Below are 27,972 nucleotides of genomic sequence, written 5' to 3'. Positions count from 1 at the left end.
ATTTGTTATTCCACCTACAGTCAAGCAAATAAAGAAATAAATCCACTGAAGAGTAAAAAAAATTAATTATGGGAATGTTTAAGAAAATATCAACCTTTTTTAAAAATAAATCTGAAAAAGTGACGATACTTGTCATCGGTTTAAATAATAGTGGTAAATCAACCATAATAAACCATTTTAAATCGCCACAAGAACAGGCTGCTATCACAGTACCCACCGTAGGATTCACCTTGGAACAAATAAGAAGTAATTGCTTTGTACATTTATTACAAATTTTATTAACTTCTACAAATTCTTAAAAAAGGTGAAGGCGTCTTATTCACAATGGTCGATACATCTGGTGCGTGGCGTTACAGGAGCTTATGGGAGCATCATTTCAAAAACTGCCATGGTATAATATATGTAATAGATTCTAGTGATCGCATGAGATTGGGTAAGTTTTATAAATAAAAACGAAAATTCAAATATTATCAAGTTGTTTTATAAACCATGCTTGTTTATTCGGACTGATTTCAGTCAAGAAAAGTCTCAGCTAAAAACAGCTTTTGATTTCTCACACATTTGCGTTTTACGATACATATTCAAGTATTGGCAATATTTAATAAACATGGTAACACCATACAAAATTGCATAAAATGTCATGAAAGTTTTTCACCATGTGCAGTATAACGTTCAAAATGTTATCATGTGGAGCAAAATACATAGCTGTCAAGTATTTAAGGCCATTTTCTTAATATCTGATTAAGCGCCTAAAAAGAAAATAATCAGTCGATGATAAAATTGATTTTTCAGTGCTTGATTAGCAAACATTCTGTATCATAAACATTCCTCCTAAATGTTAGGAGTAACAGTCCTTGGCTGGATATAAATCCGGGTCACTCCGGTAACGTAGAACCGACTGTCGTAAGACCGTCAGTTCACTTTTCGCAAAGTTTACCGGTTAAGAATCAAAACAAACTGCAATCGGATGCTACTCAAGGCGTACTGCTTTTGCAAATTGGTGGTTTAAATGTCAAAATCAGCTAATTCCTTTGTAGAAATTTTAATCTGGAAGTAAACAAATCAGATAACTTTGACAACCGAACCACCAAAATGAAAAAAATAAATAAATCAGCTGTTCTATCAAGTAACATGCATCCGCTTTGATACCACCGAAAAAAATTAATTTTGTTTTGCCATCATATTGCAAGTTTTTGCAATTTGATAGTTTGAATTTCAAAATTTAAATGAAAATGCTAACAAACAAAAAAAAAACAACAACAAAAAAGCACGTCACTTTGACATTCAAATCACCAAACCGAAAAGCAAAACAAATCAGTAGTACGAAGTGACCTTGTGTGGATTTGGTTCGGAAATTGTCGTTTCAAGTCATCTTTCGGTTAACCCTCGACAAGGCGCTCTATAAGCATTTTTTATGCGAATTTGAAAACATTTAGGTTTCAATACTACAATATCATCCCCCCAGATGGAATACTACCAGGTTTCCGGTATGGTGAAACATAAAATTGTGAACCTAAGCAAGGATGAAAGATTTCTGAATTCTGTCCACCATAATCACGGCAGGATTTTAAGTCATTCTAGATAAAGTGTTCCAAAAACGGGTATTTGGTACCATTTTTGTGAATTTATTTAGAGGATTACGAATATTTAAATTTATGACATTTCAACATTTATATAGCACATTCATTTTCATTTTCGTAGGCCTATTATTTAAAAATAAAATATAAAAAAATTGCTGACGTTGGCATGCTCATTATTATATCGTTTTTGCCCAGTTTTATTATTTTTTAAGATCTCTCAGCAGATGCAGCCGATGTTGCTAATGTTCTTCATTTACAACTTTATTCCGCAGTTGTGGTTCGGGACGAACTTGACACACTTCTGAAACACCCTGACCTGGAAAATCGAAGTATACCCATACTTTTATACAACAATAAAGTAGACTGCGAAGATTCACTGTCCAGTGTAAAAATAGCAGCTGGTAAATAAGAAATAATGCAAAAACGAAGTAAGAAATATTTAATTTTTTCAAATGATCAGCTTTAGGTTTATATAATATTGAAGATAAGCCTTGGCATATAACGCCGAGCAATGCAATTACTGGTGAGGGCTTGGAGGATGGTGTTCATTGGTTAGTGCAGCAAATTAAATCTGTGAGTTCTCACAATAAAAAATTTAAGCATTAATGTCGATTTAAAGTCACGATCATTATAAAAATACACATTTTAATAAATAAAACAAAGTGAAAATATTAATAACAGTTTCCAACTCATATTTTTAATCAAATCATACCAGTCTTCACCAACTCAAAAGCGTCCATCACGGTTTTGAGAAAAATGGGCGTACAAACTCACAAAAACATGTTTTTTGACGTATTTTTACACCTACTATTCTCAAAAACCTGATGTGCAAGAGACTCCAACTTATACTTAAATACGCAAAATACGCAAAATAGACAACAACGATTACTCGTAGTTGTATGGCGTGTACACCATTTTTAAGTCTTTAGCCGAGCTCCTCCTATTTGTGGCGTGCATCTTGATGCTGTTCGACAATGGAGTCCCTGATTACAGTTGTTTAAAATTCAAAATGGCGGTAAACAGCGACTCTATAAATTTCGAGTGTTTAGTTTGATGACCTTTTCTCAACTTTTTGATTTTGCGTCGGTCATCTTGAGTGATTTAAGGCACTACGTCTTGAAAAAGTATCAATTTACTGTAAATACAAAAGGTTGCGCGGTGCGTGAACAGGTTAACGGGTTAGCTCTCAGTAAAATTGGCAGAATGATGATGTAATTTAAGAAATTCGTTTTCATTTTTTTTTTTTTTTGCAAACATGTGTTTATATACGTACTTGAATTCAAATTCTATTGAGCATTTTGCTTAATAATTTGTGATTGCAACGCATTTTGTTATAAGGTGCGCAGGTGTTGTTAGGTGCGCATTGTTGAATAGTGGAAATGTACATAGTTTTTTTGCTATTCCAATGAGTGTGGAATTGTTGCAGAAGTGTAAGTCGAGTTTTGCCGTAAACCGTTTGTTAAAAACGCATTTCACGTGGAAAGCAAAACACAAAATTTATGAAACATTCGGCAATTGTTATAATACGCTTAATAAAGTCAATATTAATAATCGTATGACCTTGAAGTTCATGTAAGATCTATTAAGCTCTTAATTTGTTATAAGTTTAATAATCAAGGTAGAATCGTTTTCTCACTTCTATGTAGGTCCTTTCCAAAAAAAAAAAAAACAACATTTTATTTATTTCCCCATGGATACTTAGATTCTTTTTGTACTATACATTATTAAGAATGTACATAAATATGATAAATAAATTTTAAAATAAGTTCACAGGAGTAATGATATACCAAAGAATTTGGCAGAAATTGAATATAAGTGCAAAAGAACTTTTAATCTCAACTCTGGTCTCATTTGAAATCGGCTAGGATCCTTGCAGTGGTGAACATTGGAATGCCATTCTTTGAAGTAAAGATTTGTCGGAAAATTTGCCGGTATTTGCGCTCCACTTTCAATTATTTGCAAAATTATATATACCCGTTTATATGAAATTAAAATTTAAGAACTAAAATTTTAATACTGTCATGCTTTGATCTGAATTTTAAATGCTTTTCGGTGTACATGAATTCAATTTTTATTTGATTTCTCACTTATTCGAATGAAGAAAGAAAAAAAAACACCTAAGGGAAAAGAAAGAATGAGACTAAAGGGTTGTAACCGTCAAAAATGCTATAAGTGCCTTTCAGCGGTTCTAACAAGGCGCATCTATTGCAATTGGTGTTGTTTCATCAGCTGATTATTGCCTGATTGTCAAAGTGAGACTATTTGTATTTTCTTTTCCCTCCTCTTCCTTCAGCTAAAATATGACCATAGCCTGCCAAATTGCTATATTTGTGGAATTTATATCACCTTGTATAGATTCGCCTTGGATTCTACCTAGATATATTTTTATCATGGCTACTATTTTCGTCCGAAATTTGTGTTGCCGATAAGAGACAAAAATGATAGAATTGTAAGAGACAAGGCGAACTGAGTACCATAAGTGACGCCTTCCCAAACCAGTTACTTTATTTTTCAGCGACAAGTCCGACGTCAGTCCCCTTTCCAACACAAAACAAACAAAAGGAAGAGAAACTACATGTGTGTGAAAATTCAGTAAATGGGTTAATAATATTGTGATTGTAAGATTTAAACTAAACAAGCTAATGAAAACGAAGTGTCGTGTGTTAAATTGTGAAATCACAAAATAATATAAAGCCTCCAAATTCAATTTGGTTCCGTCTTTATGCAAAATACGCCGTGGCAAGAAAGCTTGTGTGTGTGCGTATAATTTCTTGTGCTTCTTTGTTTCCATTATTTTCGTCTACTTTTACTCTTCTCAAACAAGTAATGCTTCTTCCATTAATTTTTTTATTCATGTGCTCTTGCGACATAGCGAATTCGGAAGGCGCCATCTGAGGTACTCAATTCGCCTTGGGCTTCAGAATCTTTTTAAAATTTTGGCGTTTTTAGTTTCTCACCACATTCGTAAACAAAGCATCCAAAAGAAATTTTCTGTGACGAATTCGAGGCGAATTAGATTCGCTATATCTCCATAAACAGGGCTGCATAAAATTGTAAGTTGTATAAGTGACTAATTCAATTTATTACTAAAAAATTATAAAAGCAATAAACCAGTTATATAATTTGAAATCATGATATTAAATTATTCCTACATATATAACAAGCGAAAAGAAGCACATATTCTCTTTGAAGTTGGTACTAAATCCGATTAAAAATCCTTCATCTTAACACTCACGGAGAACCAAGACGAAGCTATACATGTATAAATTTGTCTTGCTGCGAACCCTATTTATGTACTGTGTAACTTTTGTTGGCTTTCGACTTGCTGCTGCCGTTGGTTTATTTCGTTTTCGACTTCAGTTTGGCTTCTTTGCTCTGGTATTATAGTAATTAATTAATGAAACAAATTTAAAATAAAAAAGTGAGAATGGCAAGAAAAGTGTAAAAAAACTAAAGTGTATAGATTGTGGAACCAAACATGAACATTGGTAGTTAAATATTTATAAAATTGCACGCAAATCATCAAACATTTCCGTTCGTATTTGTGACAAATAAACGAATGAGAAGTGAAAAATGAGTAAAGATACTCCGTTGCGAAAAGAGATGATTTAGGTCGAGAGAGGTATAATTATTATTTTGATTACATAGAAACAGAAGGAAATAAGGCTGAAATGAATTTAATATATAGAGATTAGAAAAACGAAGGGCTAAAGATTCTGTAAAAAAAGCTCGAAGCAGGAAGTAGAAATTCTAAGAAAGTAAAAGGGCAAAGCAGATAACAAAAAGGAAGAAGAAGCGTCTTTGAAATAAAGAGGTTGCCACCTACAACTTCTAATAAGTACGAGATATAGATACACACAATGAATAGGGAAAGTATTATAAAAGACGTGAAGTTAAAAATGTCGATGGGTAATTAATTAAACATTGCTCGAAGGTAGTTTTATTACTAATATATGTTTAATAATAAAACAGATATTTGAACTTATTGAACTATTCCGTAACACTTTTATGACGTTCTTAGACTTCTGATTGTTCATACTGGCATAATTAAATTTACAAATTTTAACGCCCTTTTTTCCGATTTCATTCACTTTTACTCCTCAGATCAAGCCTGCGCTTATTTTTATATAAAATTATATCTAAATATTATTTCATAGTGATATAAATATACATTACATAATTAAAGAAAGTGAAACTAGTGAGATCATATCCACTACAAAAGTTACAAAAAGTTTGAAAGCTGTTTTAATTTAATGAAACGGTGTCGTTGTCAATTTCAGTTCTTTATAATTCACTTAACATAAACTATTTGCCTAACTTTGCCTGCTTCGACTTTCTTCCTTCTTCTTTTTGCAATGTTTGGTAGAGGCTAGTGTCGTCTGGTCCATTTTCAGGTTTTTGATGCTTGTAGATAGAATAGGAAAGAGTTCTTATAATTTTTTGCCAAAATGATTTTGCGGTTCCTCGCTTTAAAAACGAGTCCTAATTAAAACAAAAAATAAATATTTTTAACTAAATATTACATTCTTTGGTCATAGCATAAAAATATGGTTAAGTGAAACTTATTTTGGTGTTATTTTTTTATATTTATTTTAAGTTGCTAAGCGTAGTTTTTTAAATTATCTAAAATTTAAAAATAATTGTATAGGAACCTTTAATTTTAACGTTCACCTTTTCCCCCAATTTTGGGACTGCTTTGTAGTAAATACTCCAACTTCTTGGTTTGCATTATATAAAGATATTTTTACTACCTGTTTCCGAAAATAGATTATATCTATGTATATGATATAGTGAATTGTGGGGATGAAACTTCTTCTTCTTCTTGTTTGGCGCGATAACCGCTTGCGTGATTTTAGCGGAGCTTAACAAAGCGCGCCAATCGTTTCTTTCTCGTGCTAACCGGCGGCAGTTGGAGACACCAAGTGAAGACAAATCCTTCTCCACCTGGAGGCTTTCCTCTTCCCCTGCTACCATCAGCTGTTACCGCATCGAATACTTTCAGGCCGGAGCGTTTTTACCCATTCGTACAACATGATCCAACCAACGAAGCCGCTGGATCTTTAGTCCCTGCGTTATGTCTATGCCGTCGTTAAGCTCATTGTTCCATTGTCTACAAAAGTCGCCGTCACCGACGTGCAAAGATCCAAGAATTCGCAGAATCATTCTCTCAAACATTCTAAGGGACGTCTCATCTGATATTGCCATCGTCCAAGCTTCTGCGCCATACGATAGGAAGGGCATGATAAGAGTCTTATAGAGTGTTAGTCTTCTCCGTCATACATATATATTATTAGGCCGGGTCGATTTGTGAGGAGGCAAAAAAATTGCCCATTGCTATGTGAAAATCATATTCTAGGCCATTTTTGGCCTTTACATGAAAAAATCAGATAAATGGCTATGTTTTTTGTTTATTTTTATTTATTTGTAATAATATTTATTATTTATTTATAATAATATCTATTTTTTCTCTTAAGAAATTTATTTAGTCAGAACATATGTAAATGAAAAAATCAATTTAAGTGAGTTATAGAAAAAAAACTAAAAAGTTCGACCCAAATTGGGGGACATCAGAATTCGTTTTAGAGGTATGGTTCCTTCGGCAAAGTTTCTTATTTTGATCCCTAGAATACGATTTTCACAGAGCAATGAGCGATTTTTAAATCGACCCGCCCTAATATATATACCCTTTTGGGGGTTTGGCCAAACTATTTGTGACTTACGTCTTGATGTTCATGCACAAATGGAGTGACCTACAGTTTTAAACCAACTCGGAACAAAAAATAGTTTTTATGAGAAGCTTTTTCATGGCAGAAATACACTTGGAGGTTCGCTATTGGCTGCTGAGGGGTGACGGCTATTGGAAAAAACCTTTTCCTTCATTTTGGTGTTTCACGGAGATTCGAATCTACATATTAAAAAATATAATATTATAAAATATCTGTAATTATATGTACAAAATTCTAATTATAAATAGTTTGGCTTTTTCCCAATGTGGAGGGAATTGTTGTATGCTAAAATATTAATTTATTTTAATATAAGTATACAAGTGTTTATACTAGATTTGTACACATAAACCCAATGTTTGGTATTTATAAAAAATAGTATTATGGTATTGGCATCCCTGTTTGCTATTGGGGAATTCTGTATTTTTATTTTTATTAACTTTTATTCAAGGCGAATCTTAACATGAATTCGCTGGTTTTTATTTTCACTCTTATTCCTTGTTCGCTGTCACTTTTCTGTTAGTTTTATTTTGGGGTTTATCGGTTGTTCTCTGTGGTAGTGTTTCTATGTTCTCGTGTTCGGTTGTTTTGTATTCGTTGTCGGTTAGTTCAATAGAGGGGGTGTTTGTAATTTTTCAAAATAAAAGTGTGTACAAGGGGTTCAGCGGATCCCAGCGGTAAACGTTGAACCAAGAAGAAAAATAAAGTGGACATCACGATTGGCAGACGGAAGAGGTATTTCGTAAAGTAGATTTTTGTTTTGGGTACTTTGACTGGTTCCTGAGGTATATTATCGAGTTAAAGAATATGAAAAAAAATATTAAAATACCAGACTAAAGCAGCAAAAATGGGATAGGTTGGCCACGGTGGAAATTACAAATTCCTTAATCACGGAATAAAAAATTAAAGTTGTGCGTTCGTGCGTCTACTATATTTGTACATACCAAGTGCTGTTCTATATGCCTTTATAATTATGCTTAGATTTGTCAATTAGTAGTGCAAAATTACAAATATACGTACTCACTTCTCACTTCATATATGTATGTATATTGCAGTGTACTATGTATGGTAAATGATTTGCGTTAATATATACTGTTAAACTTGCAATAACTAGACTTTTTATATGTCTATATATCCATGCATTTGTCCATGTATTTAAAAATGTTTGAATATACAATTGCACATGCACATGTACTGTGTATATGTACATATGCATATATATTTATGTACATGTTTGATTGTATGTACATATAGTATGTGCTCATATTATTCAGTCTTGTACATTACATGTTGTTTGTGAATGTAAATGAAATTGTTGTTATGAATGTATGTGCACATGCGTTTACTATATGCTTTTATTATACATATATATCGCTCTTATGATATTACCGTATACATAAATTTAAACACATATCATATATAATTATTGTAGTTTGTTAGAGCGATACGAGTGTGAAAAGAGCGAGAGCGGACGGCGCGGAGACGGAGCCTCCAAAACGCACGCAATGCTGGTGAAGTGGAAGTGAACATATGAAAAAGTGCTGAGCCAAGCAGCAGCTAACACAACAGCAGTAGCATAAGTTGGTCTTCAAGTTCATATTGCAGCAGCAGCAACTTCAATTGATATCAAACCCGCAACATTATCAATATCAACAATAGCCAACCATACGCCATTAATAATAACATAAGCTTTTTGCTAGGAGCTGAGGTAAGTGCTAAGCTTATCAAGCAGAATAAATGGAAATAAGGTACCCAAAATATGTAGACATGAATTTAGTTTGTGTTTATTGAGAAGTACCTATAAACATTCTACTTCCAAATAATTATATAAGGAAGTCACGAATGCACACGAAGTGCAAACCTACTTTTATTCCATTTCTATTTCTAATACATTAAGGCCATAGCCACAGCAAAACTGTGTTTTTTCTAAATTCCTGTCCCTTCGCTGTCTTGCAGTAACAATATTCTTTGCATCCGCTGTGGCAGCTTTAATTTTCGCAGCCGAAGTATAGCCGCACCGAATGAAATGACAAGCTGAAACTAAATAATTTCAGGAAATTTGTGGTGATCTCATCAGAAATATTGAGGCAAAAGGCTCAATTTATCAGAGAATTTATCAATAGAATATCTAATTTTGGGAAAATATTGAGGATTGAATTGATAGAAAAACCAAGTTGCAGTGCTCTTTAGAAGTAGAGGGGATGAAAGCCCTATCTTTTTACAACGATTTCGTGTTTGGATTGGCTTAATATTCCGTGTTCGAAAATGTTTCGTCCAAAACTATACTGAACTTTTACTATAGCCGGTTATACTAAGGCAATATTATTACAATGAAAAGCATTAAGGCGTTAGGGGTAGTCAGAGGCCAGAAAAAGTAATAATTTTAAATCATTTTTTTTGCTAATCAATTGATTTATTTTACAAAAATAAAAACATAGCATTAATACATCATGTTTCGACTTGACTTTAGCAAAATTTCAACAACAATGAATAATTTTAAAAGTTATCGCTGTTTGTGTGGATTCCGTTTCTCCAGAAGTCATCTAAAATCAATCGGGCAAGAGAAATTAGTTTTATTAATAGATAATCTTGTGTCTGATCTTTTAGCAGGAAATATTTTTTAGATTGAAACCGACAATTAGTTGTTTCAAAAAAATCGAAATTTTTGAAAAAAAAAAAAAATTCTTTGATCAGGTACGAGTTTTTTTATGTTTCTTAAAATCAGTATAAATTTTACTGAATTACGTAGCATTCTACCTTGTCGAGTGTTATCTTTAGCGCGCTTATCTGTCACTTTCATACGTGCAGCATCCAGCTGCTCGCTCTCGAACGCTCAGGAGCGCCCGAGCGCCCTTTGTTAATTGTTGAATGACTCGGATTCACTTCAAATTTCACACAATATTTTAAGATATTATATTTTAAGAAAATGCAAAATAATCAAATTTTTTGAAAACTCTAACTAACCCCTAACCCCTTAACACGCAATTACTTACAGAATTTACATTTGATGCGTTCGAAAATCTTTGAAGTAAATAATTAAGTACCTCAAAAGTAAAGGATCTAATTTTCTAAAAATGTAACTATCGATTATGACTCAAAGTAAAGTTGCTGCTGATTGAGTACTTGTTTTTTATTAATTTTGGTTTATAAATAATGTTACATATAAATTACATATAAATATATATATACATATATGTATATACTAAAGGATAATTTATTTTTTGCAGTTTTTATTGCAATTTTAAATCAAGCAAACAATTTGTTTCAAATTAACTCTACACGGCTACTCAAGCTCATTCAAAAAAGTGTATTATATCGGCACAATGGTATCCACACGACAAATGGCCACAAGTAGTGGCAATGGCCCACTAAATCACAATTCCACCGCTGTAGATTCCGCTCGATTTCCTGCAATTGCCGCACACACTCAACGTGGGATCGTAGGAGCACCCACAATATCCTCGATCATTGCTACGAACTTAGCCGCTTTTGCGACTCGTCAATGTGCTCATCATCAGAATCATCATCAGTTGGTTAAATTGAGTGACACCACTACTGACGCAAATGAAAACACAGAAGACCCCGTGCAGCTACTTGATTTGCCTAATGAAATTTTAGCAAAAATATTTGCTTATGTGGGTTATCGAAAAGTTGGTCAACTGAGAGTGGTGAGTACTTAATTAAGCTCTTGGCATAAAAATTTACAATTTGAAATCTAATTAATTTGTTTTTAAATAAAATAAGTAAAGACTATAGTATGGGCTGGCAGCGAAAGAGGTCACAAAACATGCAGTAATCTTTAAAATGATTAATCTATAAATTATTTGGAACATCGCTGGTATTTTTCTTTATAACTGATAAATAGTAATTTAAATGAAGTCTTAAACTCTGATCTTGCATTAATATAACGACAGATTATCTGACATGCATATGCCCTCGGCTCACGATGTACAGAATGCAGAGGTGTGGTCAACATCATCGTTAACTGGCTCTCGGCGATTTTGAAGGCATCAGCTGATTGGTTGATGTAACTGCGATTTGTTTAAGAAAAAACTGAGATTGTGTTGGTGATATATGAAAAAAATCAACACATCTGAACAACGACTGATTGGATGAGTTTGCGAATACGTGTGAAATGAGCGGGCAGAATTCGGCTGCCGAGTACCCGAGGACGTGGCAGTCGCAGTTACGCTCAAAATTGTCCTCGGCTTTGGGCTTTTGCTATTTTACATACCTATATTGAGACTTATAATTGCCTCATTTTATTCTCAACGTCATTGAAGCCCAAAACACAGAGAGATATATCAGGGAACGGTAGGGCTGACCAACTTGCAAGAGAAGGTACCTGTTTGCCAAACATAAGTAATTTTATGGGGTACCTCTCGCAACTTGTAAGCTTTTTATTAAGGACGCAGTAATCAGTTCTGTAAATCAAAAATGGATTAGTGCCAATACCTGTGAAATTGCTAGGCAAACACTGCCAAGGCTAAATCTATATTACGTCTGTCCAAGAATATTATAAAATTGCGTAGACTTCAAATTAGGACCTTAGTAGGGGCCCTAAGAGGACATTGTCTCATAGGAAATCATGCAAGGAGATTAGGCGTTTACATGCATGATTTCTGTCGTAGCTGCAGGAATGCGGCTCACAACGTACTCATTTCATGGTCTAAGTGGCATCGCTGTCTCTATGTACGGCTGCCAAACCTAACCTAAGCTGAGCTCAAAACAAGATTCTAATGGACTGAGTAATGGGCTATGAGAGTCATACCGATAACAGACATGTCACAATGCGTTTACTAAATAAAGTTCGCGGTAAAGACAGTTCCAACATTTAGTACTTCCATCGAAAACAGTTCCAGACTTCTGTGCTTTGACAGAGAGGATCAATAATCGCAGTGAGCGCGAAAAATAATTTTCTTAGCCACTTGCGAGATTTACAGTGAAATGCCGAAACACATCTGCCATGCACGATGGAGAAAATAATAAGTTGGCGTCGAATGTGGTACCGCTACTTTGCTCTCTGCGAATTTGACAGAATCGTTGTGTGTGTGTGACGCCGCACTTGTGCAATTTATTCGTGTGTTTTTTGTGCAATTTCTTCTTGCATTCTGGTTCGTATTTTCACATCTCCCTCATGCAAATGCACCAATGTCGCGCCACGCATTCTCTGATGGGCGCAATCTTGTTTCTAACATTCTTGTCTGCCATGTCTATGTTATTATATAATACTTGAGGTGTGTGTCTACAAATAGAGGAGTCTACAGTTTTTATCGTCTCTGATCGGTAGATATTGCTTATGAAAAGCTTTGCTTTATAACCGAAATGAACTTAGATAGCGACGTCTATAAATAAAATGAGTCTTGTCACAAGAAAAAAGGAGTGTTTTGCTCTTATTTGAGGGACTAGATTACTACCGGATACGTACTTATAACATATAAAGGAGAATTTTACTTTTTTTTTAAGAAACGCTACTTACTACCAGTCTTCCTGTTTTATATCAGATCAAGGACTGCCAGCAGAATTCCTCCAATATTTATAGGAAATGTGCTATTTAACTAATTTCATAAGTTTAAATTGAAAACGTTTATAAATAATTTATAGAAAATTTGTAATTGAAAAATAATTTTGCTTACAGGTTTCTCGCAAAATGAACGATGTTTGCATGGATATTTTGAACTCAACCTTTTCACGTCTTATTACGCAAACATATAACCGTTTTCACGCCATTAAAGCCAACATGCCGCGTCGTGAATCTGCGCGTCGCAACCATCCATTGGCTTGCGAATGCGATATCATTGAAACGTGTTACATGCGCCTGTCGCTGCTGCAAATGACTTTTGGTAAACATATCGAGCGTGGCCACTGTAGTTTCTTTCCTGGAGCCGTAAGTCACCTGATTTTTTGTTTATAATATAGAAATTTTAATTATTTTAATATTTTTTTGCAGATTTTAGATGAAGTATATAATATTTTAATTTATATAAGAAATACGCCGCGCCTTGAGCGTCCTTATCGGGTTACCGATGAGCTATTTGATCTCTCCACAATGGCCATGGAATACTTCAGGGATCGCATTGAGCAAACTTTGCCTGATATTGCTTGCTATAAGGATTTTTACAAATTACCCACCACCACAAAAAGACGTAAGTGTGTAAGAAATGCAAATTTAGAGAATAAAGAAATTTGAAATACATATAAATTCGGGACAATTAAAAATACAAATAGATAGATTTCACTATTTCTGTTTTCTAATCGAATTAATGTTAAATTCATATTTGTATTAGTAAATAAAAATATTGTTTTTTAGCTGCTTTGGTTGCATCCGTTGATGTTGATAGCTCCTCGACGTCACCACCTCAAAGCAATATGGTATTGCGTAAAGGTATACGCAAAATCAAGCAGGGTATGAAAATTTATAACAATCAGTTGTCGGTATTACGTAATGAGCTGCGTACCTGTAAGCGAAAATCGTCGGAGCAGGGTAAGCAAATTGCCGAACAACAAAAATTATTGGCGGAACAGCAGAAACAGACGTTGGAGTATGCCAATCGGATGGACGAGAATGATAAGAAAAATGAAGAGATGGCACGCAAGTTCTCCACTTTGTTGCAGGTACAAAAAACAAAAAATATAGCGGGCATACAATAAAAGTTCATCGTGAACAGGAGGGTAACTTTAATCTGCTTTTGCAAATTTTGCAAAATTAGTGTATTTCAAGCTGAAATTCTGGTTATCAGGGAAGGCCACAAGAGAGATAAATATATATTCAGATAGTCAATCGGCCCTGAAAGCTTTACAATCGCCTAATACTAACTCGAAGACATTAAAAGAATGTATGAACGCTTTGACAAAACGGTCACATTAATTTGTAATAAAGGTGCTCTGGGTGCCGGGTCACAGAGACATAGTAGGCAACTGCAAAGCAGTTGAACTAGCGAGATTGGGTACCACATTACAGATCCAACCAGACAAAGCGAACATACCTATACCTTTAGCGACTTGTAAGAAGCTTTTAGACAAACACTATTAGAGCTGCCAACAGGCTATGGACTCTGTCCCTGACCTGTGCAACAAGTAGAATGACGTGGCCAAAATGAAAAATTGGCCGCACAAACCAACTGTTGAAACTAAACAGGAAGAGCATGAGAAATCTGCTTGGGGTCCTAAAAGGGCATTGCTTGATTGGCAGGCATGCCAGTAGATTGGGAGCACCCTATAACAACTATTGCAGAAGCTGTAACGTCATTGAAGGAGAAGAGACTATAGAACACTTTCTATGCGGGTGCATGGCTCTGAATAGAAGAAGGTTCAATAATTTAGGAAAAAGTTCCCTGAATAACTTGGCAGAAGTAGCCAATTTAAAAATAACAAGCCTTGTTAGATATATTAAAGCCACAGGTTGGTTCAATGAGGACAATGTAGAGTGAGGAGATGGGACAGCCCTGGTGGTATCACAATGGGCCTACAGCAGGCCTAGGTGTGTCAATTGACAACCACTATACCTACCTACCTACCTACCTACTCAGTAAATAATTACAATAAATAATTTTTTCGACTCGCGTCTTAATTTTTGGTCTAAAATAAAAATAAAAAGCTCACGAGCACTTTTAGTATTTGATATCATTAAAAGAACACAGTCGTAATTAGCTCACGACCGATTCACTCAGGAAAATATTGCGAGTCTAGGAAACTAACCACGAAAACTTAAAACTTATATTTTTAATTCGCGCGCGTGTGAGTGCTAAAAACCATTTTAAATTTTTTAATATGCATTGATGTGTATACCAAGCTAATTTATATTTTTCAATTTCAGGAATTAAATAAGTGTAAAACTGAATTGCAATATTGGCGTTCCAAGAGCCCAGCCATTCCAATTTGTACATCATGCGGCCAGAGGCTTGCGCCTTTGTTGCCGCCTCCTGAGGATTTCCAAGCATTGATCAATCAAGGTGTTAAGCCAGAGGACATAATACTCAACTTGAGCGACGACACAGATATCGAAAACGATATCACCATGCATGATCCCAATGGAACATCGATAGAAGTATCAACACCATCGCCTCAACCGTCAGTTTTCGCTTTTCCTGATAAAGAAACTACCACCAAATTATTGGCTGTCAGCAGTACAGTGACTAAAAATCAGCTCAAGCGTCAGCATTTCAGTGCCAGTACATTGTCAAACACCATTGGAAATACATGCAATGAGGGCGGTAGCAACAGTGTATTTAATATTTATGCCACTGGAAGTCATAATAATAGCAACAATAACTGTTGCAACTGTCAGCGCAAGGGTAGTGACAATCAGGCGGGAGCACTTCCAAATCCAACGGCAAGCAGCGACGTTCTGGTGGAATTTGGTAGCGCCATTGACGCTGATGATAGCAGCATTGATGCAGTTGACCAGTTGTTGCCAAGCGAAATGACAAATCGCTTGAATTATGTGCGTTGTAGCAACATAATACGCACGACTGCGAGCAACAGCCACACTTTGTACAACCTGCAACAAGAGAAGCAACAAAGCAATGCATTGACTTCAGTAACTAAACCTATTGGAGACGTTGCAAACTATGAGCCGACAGGGATGACTGCACCAGTGATTTTCGCCGGCAATGAAAATGCAATCAGCACGAAGTTGGCGCAGGTGGGTGGCCGTTCGCATAGGAGCGTGATTGTTAGTCCGGCCATGCTTTCAGCCACTAAGAGTAACGGCAGCGGCAGCAGTTTGCAACACGGGTTAAGCGGAGCTTGTAATGCAGTTGGAGCAGGTTTAGGTCCTGAAAATAAGTGTGGCCCGTCTACATTACTGGCTGGGACTGCAGAAGGCTGTGGTGGTTGTGGCGGCAAACAGATTGCCGAGGAGACGGCTGTGGAGCATGTCGTTAGCTTGCAGGGCATTACGTCGCACGAGACAAAAAAAGCACGTAGAGTACAAAAAACCACGAGATGTTTAAATGGTAGTGGTAAACGCAGTAAATAATAATATAATATTTTAAATGTAACACTTTTACTGTAGTGTTTTCCTTTTACTATTCGAATACATATGATAAGGAAAGTAGAAAGAAAAACTAGCGGCGGGAAGGTGAATAATCCTTAAAAAGTGTATGCAACAAAAGCGAAAGAAAATCAATATTACTTTTAAGAAGAGCAGTAAACGGCAATTGTTCAAAGTTGGCTTTGTGGTTTTTTATTCAACAAAATGTAATACACACATTTATATATAATTTAATACAGTTAGGTATATACACGTATTCAGTTGGAAGTGATAAGTTCGAACGTCGAAGGCGTCGTGATAATTTAATGTTTTAACTTTCCGTTGTAATTTTTTCCTGAAACCATTTTTCAGATAGCCTTCAAAAATATGCAACATCCCAATTGGACACATATGCTATGCACTCATCTGCACATATGTACATGTATGTGCACAGAATTTTTTTAGAGTAACTAACACTAAAAAATGTCAAAGTGATGTGAAAGTAATATATGTAAAAAAAAATAAAAAATTCAAATTGAAAGCGATTTAAAAGTAAACAGGCAGTGAATGTAGAACTTGAAAAATATGTTTCAAATCAAAGTATACATAGTGCATACATACATATATACATATATATCCAAAAATACAATATACTATTTTTTAATTGGTTAAAAACAATAGCCAGAAAATGAGCAAACAACTACCATTATTAATTGTATGTTGTTTGTTACTTCTTAATAATAATAATATTTGTTGTAAAAAACGCCAACGAATTCATGTTTTTGATTTTACTTTGCATAAAGCAAAACCTAAAAAAAGGGAATGAACTCTACTTTGAATCTGAATGGAAGATTAATTGGCGTTTGAACAGTTTTAAGTTTTCTGTGTATGAAATAAAAATTATTTAAAGCCAATTATAAAATGTTTTTCATTTGATAATGTCCATATATCGAGTTGTTGTGTCTATTACAATATTTACGCTTTTGAAGAGTGGAGGTTTTTTTGATGCTGCTTGTTGTGGAGGGTTGCAACAGCACTCACTATTCGCCATAAGCACTTGGCCGAATACGAATCTAAATCCGTGATGTTCCGGTAGTGTAGACTCATCCACTCTAAACATTTTGTAAATCCTATTTAGAATTCATTGCTTCTTATAAAAAAACATAAAAATTATACAAAAGGAATTGCTGGGACAACAATCCTATAAGCGCTAATTAATGGTATCTACCTACGTTACTGTTAACAATTAAAATCTCGAAGTGTTGATTCTTGGTTTTATTTGAAAACTACGGAAACTACAGCATTAAGGGGTTACATACGTCCAACAGCGCTAAAAAGGGATAACAATAGAAATAAATATAAAAAATGTTAGTAGTACTTAAACTTTATAAGAAAATGTATTTTAATTTTTCTTTATTAAAATCAGTGTACAAAAATCACGTGACCCAAAGTACAATGAATAAAAAAGTTGCTCCACCGTCTGCATCATTTCTGTTGCTACAAAATGATGATTTAGTGATTACTTTAAATGCTACGGCGAACGAACTTTGCAATAAATTCTATTTTAGAATGAAAACGAATTTATAAGCTAAGTCCTCTCTCGGCAAAGTAGCCCAACTCTCCTCATGTGTAGTACGAATTGGCATTAGTGGCCGTTGGACGCCAGCAGATGATGTCGTGTCAGCGCATCATGTTGCCTACCTGCATGCCTCAATGCCGAACCGTGAGCACAGATGCTTTGCAGGTGTTGTTGGGCGCGTCTCCTCGTGCTGCTGCCTTCAGGTTGAGAAGGAGGCTTAGTATGCCGCTGCGGCGCGACGTATGTGGAAAGGGGGGTATTTGAGAGGTTCTGGATGTGACTGTGTTGAGTAGATGGCAAGACCTCAAGATATCTGATAAAGCTAATTGCTTCATACTTTGATAACAGAACCCTATGGTATAATAGAGACGTAGGCCCCAAAAGCTATAAAGAGTAACTGGAGGAGTATCTCAAGGCTCTGCTCCAGGCCCGGCTCTGTGAAATATCATGTATGATGGAGTGCTACATGTTGAACAACACGAACAAGCAAGCATTGTTGGGTATGCAGATGACCTAGCTGTGGTAGTCGTAGACATATCGCTAGAAGAGGTATCACGAAGGGTAGAGGACACCATAAAATTAAGCAATGGCTACTCCGGGCTAAAACTAGCAAACCATAAGACCCAACTGGTCTTACTACGGCTCATACGTATCTTTAGAAGATTCCACCTCCCAGGGCCGCGTACAAAAAAAAAAGACAAGACAACAGTCCGAATGGTCGAGTGGCGTAGGAGTACATTCGGGTATTCGTTTTCTCCTTCGACATACACCATTTTTTGTCGATTTTAAAGCTGCATTCCACAGCACGAAAAGAAATTGCCTGCAAGCTGAGATGTCTGAATTTGGTATCCCGGGAGACCTCGGAGTTTGTAACGATGGCCGCATGGGGAGTATCGTGGTGGTTGGCGCTTAATACCCAAACACGTGTAGAGACTATTTGGCTCGATGGGGAGTTGTATTGCAACCGAGAAAATTTCCCGGATTATACAAATGCATGTGGAAATTTGTGCGTTAGAAACGGCAAGCAATTCAATCGATAATTAAACTGCAGCCAAAGAATTCATATCTACTGTGAAGATTAAAATTTCGCACTAAATATACCAAGGAGATATGGACATGGGCAACCAAAATTCCGACAATATCTTTGACGTTCCTTCCTTTGCTGATGCTGTCCTTTTCTTTTCGTTAATGCACACTACAATTATTTGTTTAGATAATACAATCAGGTCGGTCGCTAGTGGGTGGCACCTGGGACAAGAATAAAGAAAATGAAAAACGATAGAACGATCACTGCTAAATTATTTTAGTTCATTGCCATTTACAGGAATCGGAGCTACGCATGGGGAAAACCTGTGGCAAAACGTAGCCTGCTCATATCGTCAGAAGTGTACATTCATGACGATACACAAACTCACACAGTGAGTGAATATAACGCTTGATGATGTACCAACTAGTCGAGAGAGCTCTAATGACGTCCACGAACGCTTCACACATGTGCCTATCCTAACTCACCTGATCTTACATTGACAAATGATAAATATCTTTGTACGCTAGCGTAAAAGTGCTGCATTCCTCTTTCCAATTTATGTTAGTTCGTTTAACCGGACGTTCACTTCGAAATTCAAAAATAGTTCAGCGCTATAAAATCGAGGCAAAATACTTAAATACTTGGCTTTCAATTGGATTCTCTCGCTTATGAGGTATCACATACATACACACAAATGTAGCTCACTATTTACAGTTTCAAGTATTGTACTGATTGTAAAGTATTGATTGAATGTAAAAGGTGATCAGATTTGTGGTACTTTTTCCAATAGGGTGTTTTTGACAGATCACGCGTGACTACTGTCAAACTAAACACATAATTTTTTTCAATATTCATTGACATTTCATCATGGAAATTACGAAAATCGACGCTCTGTGAAAAGTGTTCATCGCGCGCCCAGGCCAACTTATGGTATTCAGCGATGAGGCCTATTTTTTGCTTAATGACTACGTTAAGACCAGCCAGGGCATCCATTGAAAACAACGGTTTGGTGCGGCTTATGGGCTGACGGAATCATCGGCCTATATTTCTTCAAATACGAGGCGTCAATGCAACAACGAATAGCTAACGCTATCGCGCCACGATAAACGACTTTTTGATGCCGGAAATTGAAGCCCGTGATCTCCAAAACATTTTATTTCAACAAGAAGGCGATACTTGTCATACATCCCGTGAAACAATGGATTTACTGCGTCGTCGTTTATCGTCCCGTTTCGGACCAGTGGATTGGTAACCAAGAACGTGTGATATTACACCTTTGGACAGCTCCGATTGCTGCATTGGAAGCCAACATTACTAAAGTTATTCCCGAAATACCGGCTGAAATCCCCCAGTGAGTCATTTTAAATTGGTGTTTCCGGATGGCCGAATTACGGCAGTTGCGGCCAACTCTTGAAAGGGATTATACTAAAAAATAATTAAGATTGCTGAATCAAATTGAATTTGCGTTGTTTTATTTCGATTTAAAATCTGATACCTCTAAATTGATCACCCTTTATAAATTATTTGAAAAAATGTTGCTTAAATCATCGCAGCAATACTGAAAAAAGAATGCGCACATTCAAGTTCAAAAATGAGGGTAACTGTGGTCATGACGTGCCTGTACATATGTATTTAAATGATAAACACGATGTGGAGAATAAAAGGGTCGCGCCATCCGAGAGTGGCTACTCTGTTTTGGCGATTTTGACAATTGAGTGACGTCAGTGCAGAAAATAAACAAACCCTTGTGTGCAAATGTATGCACGTGCAAATAAACAATGGCTCACAGCTATTTCGTGTGATCATTTATTTAAAAGAGGATATGCGATATTTTTTATTTAAGTATAATTTTCAAAAAACTTAAATGTGCATGCGAAGATATGTATGCACATATACGTGAATGATAGACACCAATAAATAAATTCAAAGCGACCTTAATTTTAGAAGCAGATATACAATGAAAACAAAATACAGCGTAAAACGACCTCACGGCTTGTTTCGTGTGCGAACTTTTACTGTTATTGGCGTCAATATTGTAACTTACAAACTATGCAAATTCTTTTGGATGCTATTATAAATCATTTCTTAGGGTGATTTTCAAATTTTAAACGTGATTATAAACTTGAATATACTGGGATGGCCCATCTGAAGACACACGCGCAGAAAAAGGTAGCTGAAAATGTGAACTGAAGCACCCCACTGTTCAGTACATAATATCATAGATACATATAACGCTGTGTCAAAAGAAGTTCAACTAATACTTGGAAAGTCTTGTAATCCCACTGCTATTCGAAGAATTCTACGTAAAACTATTTGTTAGTAAACATATGAAGTCCAGTGGTTTACAAGCGCGCGGAAGCATTTTGCCCAGAGTAAACGCGGAAAAAGAAAACCGATAATGGATTTCAAACGAAATAGTTTGATTGCATTATATTTGACTGGAAAGTCACAACCAACAAGTGTTCGTGAGCTCGAGCACCTTAAAGTAAATAAAGTTTTTGTTTATCGCACCATTAGTCGTTACACTGATACTTGTAGCATCGCGAAACGTCATGGAGGTGGTCATCAAAAGACTGCAACTTCAAGTGAAATGGTTCAAAAAGTGAAGAAGGGACTTGAGCGAAATAGCCGATGAAGTGCCAATCAAATGGCGAAAGAACTGAAAATATCTGACTGTAGCATTCGCCGCATACTGAAAAATGATATAAAAGTCAAGTCTTACAAGATCTAAAAGGCACTTGATCTCACCCAAAGCAGTTACAAGTCAGACTTGAGAGAGCGAAGGAGTTGTTCTGCTTGGCCGAAAGCGGTCAATTTCTGAACATTGTGTTTTCTGACGAGAAAATTTTTCAAATTGAACAATTCGAAAACTCCAAACACGATAGGGTTTATTTGACCGACCGTTCGTCGGAGAATTTGAGTCAACGATTGACCACCAGGAGGCAGCACCCGCCACAGGTAATTTTTTGGGCCGCTGTAACCGCAGATGGGCGCTCTGCAATCGTTTACATCGAGCCTGGCGTCCAAATAAATGCGAAATATTATCGGGAAAGTATTCTGGAGGTTGCTTTGAAGCCGTGAGCAGATAAAAATTTCGGTGGCAGACCATGGACGTTTCAACAGGATTCGGCACCGTCTCTCAATGTTCGAGTGAACGAAGAATGGCTCAAAAACAACGTTCTAAACTTCACAACGTCCACACGATTTGGAAAAATTAGGTTTCAGTACAACGGGAAATTTAGGCTTATATAATGCGAAGGGGAAAATACATAATTATAAAATCTGGTAACACTAATTTGCGTACCACATATTTATAATATGTAATGTATTTTTAATGCAAACCGGGAATTACCCTTTTTTGCCTTAGATAGATAGAATAGATATTAATCTAGCACCTTATTACGAAATTGAAAAGGAGCTTAAAAAAACCACCCACCAAAAACTGATAACAGATTTTGCAATTATAGAACCACAAGGTCCCAGAACGAGTTCCTTATCCAATAGCGAAAACTATGTTGAAGAAATATCTTCTGATGAAGCTATTGCTCCCCCAAAACGCCCACGTGCAAATATCTTTGAAGACAGTGAAACAGATTAATTACCATATGAAGTTTGAAGAATAACAATAAAGTTTTTAATAAACCTTTAATTTGTTTTAGTTTGTTTTCAAATTTTTTGTTTTGTGTTTTTAATTGTATTATATTATAAAGTCTGAACTTTAGTATTGAGTTGAAATATATGTGCATCTGTTATTTTGTATGTATTTTATTTAAAAAAAAAACCTATTGGAACATAACCCCCAAATTTATATGAAAACTATGTTTTAGATAACGCGGAATTACATAACGCGCAATTCTTCTGGAACGTAACTATCGCGTTATACGAGGGATACCTGTACCTGCAAGTCACATTGTATAAAAGTAATTTTTCAAACTAAATTTATGTCCTTTTTAATTGGTTACACTTCGAGTGCCAAACCATGTACCTTATTTTTACTCAAGGTACAATAAAGAAAATGATTCAAAGCACTACATTTTTCTCAACTATCTTCGGGGAAGATTTTATCAAAGATGCCTATGTTTTTGATCGAAAACTGGCAGTTCGTTTATGAGTGAAGTGCCTGAGTTCAAATACTCTGAAGATATGGCATTTTTAAGCGAAACGTCTTCGCAAAGAGTGTAAGTAAAGCTTTTTTATATTTCTTTTGTGTCAATATATGCATTAATTTGCTTGAAAATATTTTTCTTACCAAAATTTGCCAATCATTTGACAACGTCCAAGTCCTGAAGTCCAAACAGCACAAACTAAAACATATGCAGATATTGCAAGAGAAAATATACCCAAATCTCGAAACAGTGGAAACAATAGTAATGATTCACTTTCCCAAATTCTTTCGCTCCTAAACCAGCAAGAAACTTTTTATAAATCTCTGGAAAAACGTCTGGATCGACTCGAAAAGCTCGCAAATAAAAATTTATAAGGATGGAGAAATCTCTTCGAATTATGACATGGAATGCGAACGGTTTAACAAAACATTTGAACGAATTAGAACTAGTTCTTCAAATAGAAAAAGTAGATGTGTGTCTTATATCAGAAACTCACTTAACAACCCATACATATGCAAAGATGAAAAATTACAGCACTTATTATACAAATCACCCTTTAAACAACGCCAGAGGAGGAAGTGCAATTCTGGTTAAAAATAGTATACGACATATTGAAAAAGAAAAAGTTTGCATTGAAGAATTTCAATCCACTAGCATAGCAATAAATGTCGGAACGAACGAAATATGCTTAACTGCGGTATATAGTCCTCCACGACATAATATCAAATCAGAGCAGTATAAACAACTACTTCAAAAGCATATGGGGAGACTCATAATCGGAGGAGATTTCAATGCAAAACACGTTCATTGGGGCTCGAGACTCACAACAACTAAAGGTCGTGAACTTTATAAAGCTGCAAGAGAAACTGGCTGTGAATTTATCTCCACCGGCAAACCTACTTATTGGCCAACAGACCAAAATAAAACTCCAGATCTAATTGACTTCTTCATTGTAAGAAAAATTTGCAAAAAATCCTTGCTAGTATATGAAGGAACAGACCTAAATTCAGATCATTCACCTGTATATTTAAGACTAAGTGAAGGCATTGAACTTAAACAACAAGCATCTACTCTGACCAACAAGTTTACTGATTGGGAGTATTTCAAATATACGCTTAATCAAAACGTTCAAAAACAAAATACACTCTCGTCACATAATGAAATTGATGAAGAAGTATTATTGCTTACCCAACAAATCCAAAATGCCGCATGGTACAGCACACCAACTCAAACAGCAAAACAACCTGGACTTCGTTATCCAAATGAAATATATTCCCTTATCGCCGAAAAAAGAAAGTTAAGAAAAAAGTGGCAACGAACCCGACAACCATCGCTAAAAACTTTGTTAAATAAAATGACTCAACATTTAAGAGAAGAAATTAATAAACTAAAAAACATATCCTTCAATCACTATGTACAGGAACTAACAGCGGAAAAAAGTACTGACTACTCCCTATGGAAATCTACAAAATACCTTAAAAGACCAACTATACAAAACCCTCCAATTAAAAAACCCAATGGCTTGTGGGCTAAGAGCGATATTGAAAAAACGGAAGTCTTTGCTGATCACTTAGAAAAAACATTTAAGCCTCATGAAGCACATCATGCACCATTGCTTACAGATATTCATCAAGCTGAAAACCAGTTCTGTTTGTCTTCGCCTGCTGAGATAAAGCGTGAAATAAAACTCCTGAAACCTAAAAAAGCACCCGGCTTCGATCTTATCACCGCTGAAATCTTAAATAATATTCCTCAAAAAACATTGATTAGGCTAACAAAAATTATAAATGCATGCCTTAAGCTAAAATATGTGCCAACGTACTGGAAAATTTCAGAGGTAATAATGATACCAAAACCTGGCAAAAGTCCTCACGAAGTGTCATCATACCGTCCAATCTCCTTGCTACCTATAATGTCCAAACTACTCGAAAAAATAATTCTGCAGCGGTTAAAGCCTTTGATTGAAAACAAACGCCTTATTCCTATGCACCAGTTCGGATTTCGAGCAAAGCACTCAACAATCGAGCAAGTGCATAGGATCACAAATGTGATAGAAGAAGCAATTGAAAAGAAAAAAGTGTGCTCTTCCATATTTCTCGATGTTGCTCAGGCCTTCGACAAAATATGGCATGACGGACTACTCCATAAAATTAAAATCTTGCTTCCAAAGGAGTTTTCGGACCTATTTACTTCATATCTAAATAACAGATATTTCAGGATCAAGTGCGATAGCTCTTATTCAAGCCTAAAGCGAATTAAAGCCGGGGTTCCACAAGGCAGTATCCTTGGCCCTATACTTTACGTGCTTTTCACATCTGACCTGCCGGTCTCTGAGACTAGCACTATAGCTACCTTTGCTGACGATACGTGCATTTTAGCAATTGGAGATGATGAGACACAGTCCTCTCGCAAACTTCAAGAAGATGTTAACAAAATCACCGAATGGACTACAAAGTGGCGTATAAAACTTAATGAAGCCAAGTCACTTCATGTGGATTTTACAAACAAAAAAATTCAATATAATCCCGTATATATTTCTGGCACGAAAATCCCTTACTCCAATACGGCGAAGTACTTAGGGATGACGCTTGATGCCAAACTATGCTGGAAAGAGCACGTTAAAATAAAATACGTGGAATTAATCCTCAAAATGCAAAAATTAAACTGGCTTACTGGAAGGAGGTCTCCTCTTTCCATACAAAATAAACTTTTAATTTATAAACAAGTATTTAAACCTGTGTGGACTTATGGTATACAACTATGGGGCTGTGCCAAACAAACTCATATCGAAAAAATACAACGATTTCAAAACAAGTTCTTAAAGAACGCAGTAAACGCGCCATGGTATGTGAGGAACACTGATTTACATCGTGACCTAAAGATGTCATTAGTATCAGAAGTTGTCAAACATTACGCTGTAGCTCATGCCGAAAGACTCGAAAAACATACTAACCCGGAGGCTCGGCGTCTTGCCAATTTAGATGACCAATGCCGGAGACTTAAACGAAAAAAACCAAATGATCTTGTTCCAGAAATTTTGATGACTGACAAATATATGTAAATTTCTGTCAGCTGTCTTCCAGTTATATACGTGTTTCCTGTAAATACTGTTGAATTTAATAAAATAATATTACTTGATAGTTGTGAACTAGGTGTAATAGAATGAAATGTATTTAAATATTTATAACGTTTCAATAAAAAAAAAAAAAAAAAAAAATTTGACAACAGTGCTGGCGAAATTCACGGCTGTAAAGTTAGAGTACTAGACTTAAGCTTCAAGTGACTACAAAGTACCGTTGATTTTTGGGCAATTTGTTTTTGCGAGCTGAACAAAAACAATAAAATTGCCAAAATTGTCAACAAAAAAATTGTCAAAAATCAACGGTATTTTGTGATTGAATTTGATAATAAAAGCAAATTTCATTTGACTATTATTTTTAATTCCACATTCAAACATGTGAGCAATTCTTTGAGCACCTGTATGCAAATATGTTTTTATACACACCTATTCGTATAAATACCCAAGAGCGAGTACGTTAGCCAAAAGTGTTGCAAAAGTGATAGTAGCCCGGAAGGCAGAATCATTGACTGCTTTTATTTTTGAAAACTAAAAATATCCCTTTGCCGCGAACTGTAAAGAAAAAAAAAACAAATCAAATGAAACGAAGCGTAGTAAGGCAAAACTAAAGGAGATGTACATACAAATGCGCTTGCAAAGACGTTTTGTACTTAAAAATAATTTAAAATTAACGCAAAAATCGGTTGTCTTTTGTACGAGCTGCTAGTAATTAGTAGGCAGCGCTGCCACAGTTTCCATTATGTGGAATAGGCCTGAGCATTTGTATTTTATATTTTATAATTACAGGTAAAACGTTTGATGGCCGCTGCATCAAAAATGTTATTGAACTTTGAGAGTGAAGTGACTAATCATTTTATATTCTCTTTTAAGTGAAATTTTATATGTTTTATATAAATTTTTTATACCGCTCGATTGTTCAGATTAGTTGAGTAGAGATGCTTACCAAGCTAAACAAGTTGTAATAATTTTTTTACCTATGTAAAATTATTCTGTGCAATTAATTAATTAACTCTATAAAAATCTTAAATTTTCTAGCGAAATCTCAATATAAAGTTAGGTTAGGTTGAAGCGGCTGTCCACTATGGTACACACTCCGCTTCATAACTCATTGTGATGCTGCGTGGGAAACTTGTCCTTATCTCTTCTCAAGCCAGTGAGTACTTTTCAAAAATTTTAAAGATTCCTGATTTCCACAGTACTGAGATCTTCCAACTCATTAAAAATAATCTACCTCAAATGGTGAATCGACGTCTGGATAGAGCAAGACAATGGCACAGAAAGTGCGAGATCTTCTCTTTCTCTTCCTCATCTAGACAGCTTTTGCAGAAGTCATGTGCTTGCACGTTTCTGCTATGAGGCAGTGCCCCCTGTTATAACGGAAATCAGTGTGCTGAGGCTGTGCTTATTTTGGCTTAGCAGAGATTCTGTGCGTTTAGCATTGAGGGTTGGTCACAACTGCCAATATTAGTATTCAAATATTTTAATTAATTAATTTAATTTTTTAAAACAATATTTTAATATACTTTTTGACGAAGCGACCGCTTTAATACTATTTAAACTTATTTGAACTTTACTCACATTTTTTTTGTTTAAAGAACGCATTAATATCTCAAGACCATTGTGTCGGAATTTCAATTCGATAGGAGTAAAATTTCCGAAGGTTTGAGTATTTGCGCGTCCGTTGCTCCAGGCTTTGACTTTAAAACGTTCCTTTTGTTATTTTTGAAGTCCAATTAGACCAATCGTTTTGCAATTTTGCACGGTTCTCCTCCACTTAATTCACCAAGTATCCAGTTTTTCTGATTTTTTGTTTTTTAATCTTTAACCTTGCCAATATCAAATTATCTAATTTTTTAGCAAATTTCGGTATTTGGCTTCCATGTGCTAGCAAAAATTAAAAAAAG

General features: G+C 35.5%; 2 protein-coding genes and 2 long non-coding RNA genes across 6 annotated transcripts; 2 read left to right on the top strand and 2 right to left on the bottom strand.

Moving 5' to 3' along the window:
• Nucleotides 1-5: 5 nt before the first annotated feature.
• On the top strand, nucleotides 6-8,962 carry LOC128868767 (ADP-ribosylation factor-like protein 6). Its single transcript, XM_054111243.1, has 5 exons — nucleotides 6-246; nucleotides 305-433; nucleotides 1,853-1,981; nucleotides 2,041-2,153; nucleotides 8,736-8,962. The coding sequence occupies exons 1-5, from the start codon at nucleotides 69-71 to the stop codon at nucleotides 8,757-8,759; spliced, it is 573 nt and encodes a 190-aa protein (XP_053967218.1). The 5' UTR covers nucleotides 6-68; the 3' UTR covers nucleotides 8,760-8,962.
• On the bottom strand, nucleotides 1,985-3,689 carry LOC128868768 (uncharacterized). 3 transcript variants are annotated; one of them, XR_008455155.1, is made up of 4 exons: nucleotides 3,368-3,689; nucleotides 2,854-3,229; nucleotides 2,293-2,715; nucleotides 1,985-2,151 (listed from the first exon to the last, which is right to left on the bottom strand). It is a non-coding gene; the product is annotated as an uncharacterized LOC128868768 (long non-coding RNA). The 3 variants fall into 3 exon arrangements; XR_008455156.1 differs by having other exon boundaries at nucleotides 2,084-2,160; XR_008455154.1 differs by lacking the exon at nucleotides 1,985-2,151 and having other exon boundaries at nucleotides 2,152-2,715.
• Nucleotides 8,963-10,625: 1,663 nt separating the features above from the next.
• LOC128868766 (uncharacterized) lies at nucleotides 10,626-17,191 on the top strand. Its single transcript, XM_054111241.1, has 5 exons — nucleotides 10,626-10,971; nucleotides 12,942-13,190; nucleotides 13,254-13,449; nucleotides 13,614-13,918; nucleotides 15,120-17,191. Exons 1-5 carry the CDS (start codon nucleotides 10,627-10,629, stop codon nucleotides 16,281-16,283), a joined length of 2,259 nt encoding a protein of 752 aa, XP_053967216.1. The 5' UTR covers nucleotide 10,626; the 3' UTR covers nucleotides 16,284-17,191.
• Nucleotides 16,685-19,604, bottom strand: LOC128868769 (uncharacterized). The gene is made up of 2 exons (XR_008455157.1): nucleotides 19,369-19,604; nucleotides 16,685-17,607 (listed from the first exon to the last, which is right to left on the bottom strand). It is a non-coding gene; the product is annotated as an uncharacterized LOC128868769 (long non-coding RNA).
• Nucleotides 19,605-27,972: the final 8,368 nt, after the last annotated feature.

This window comes from Anastrepha ludens, chromosome 6 (genome assembly GCF_028408465.1).
Source record: "Anastrepha ludens isolate Willacy chromosome 6, idAnaLude1.1, whole genome shotgun sequence".
In the NCBI taxonomy this organism is placed as follows: Eukaryota; Metazoa; Arthropoda; class Insecta; order Diptera; family Tephritidae; genus Anastrepha; species Anastrepha ludens.
The sequence above is the reverse complement of the archived record's forward strand: the minus strand, read 5'-3'. Positions and strand labels throughout refer to the sequence as shown.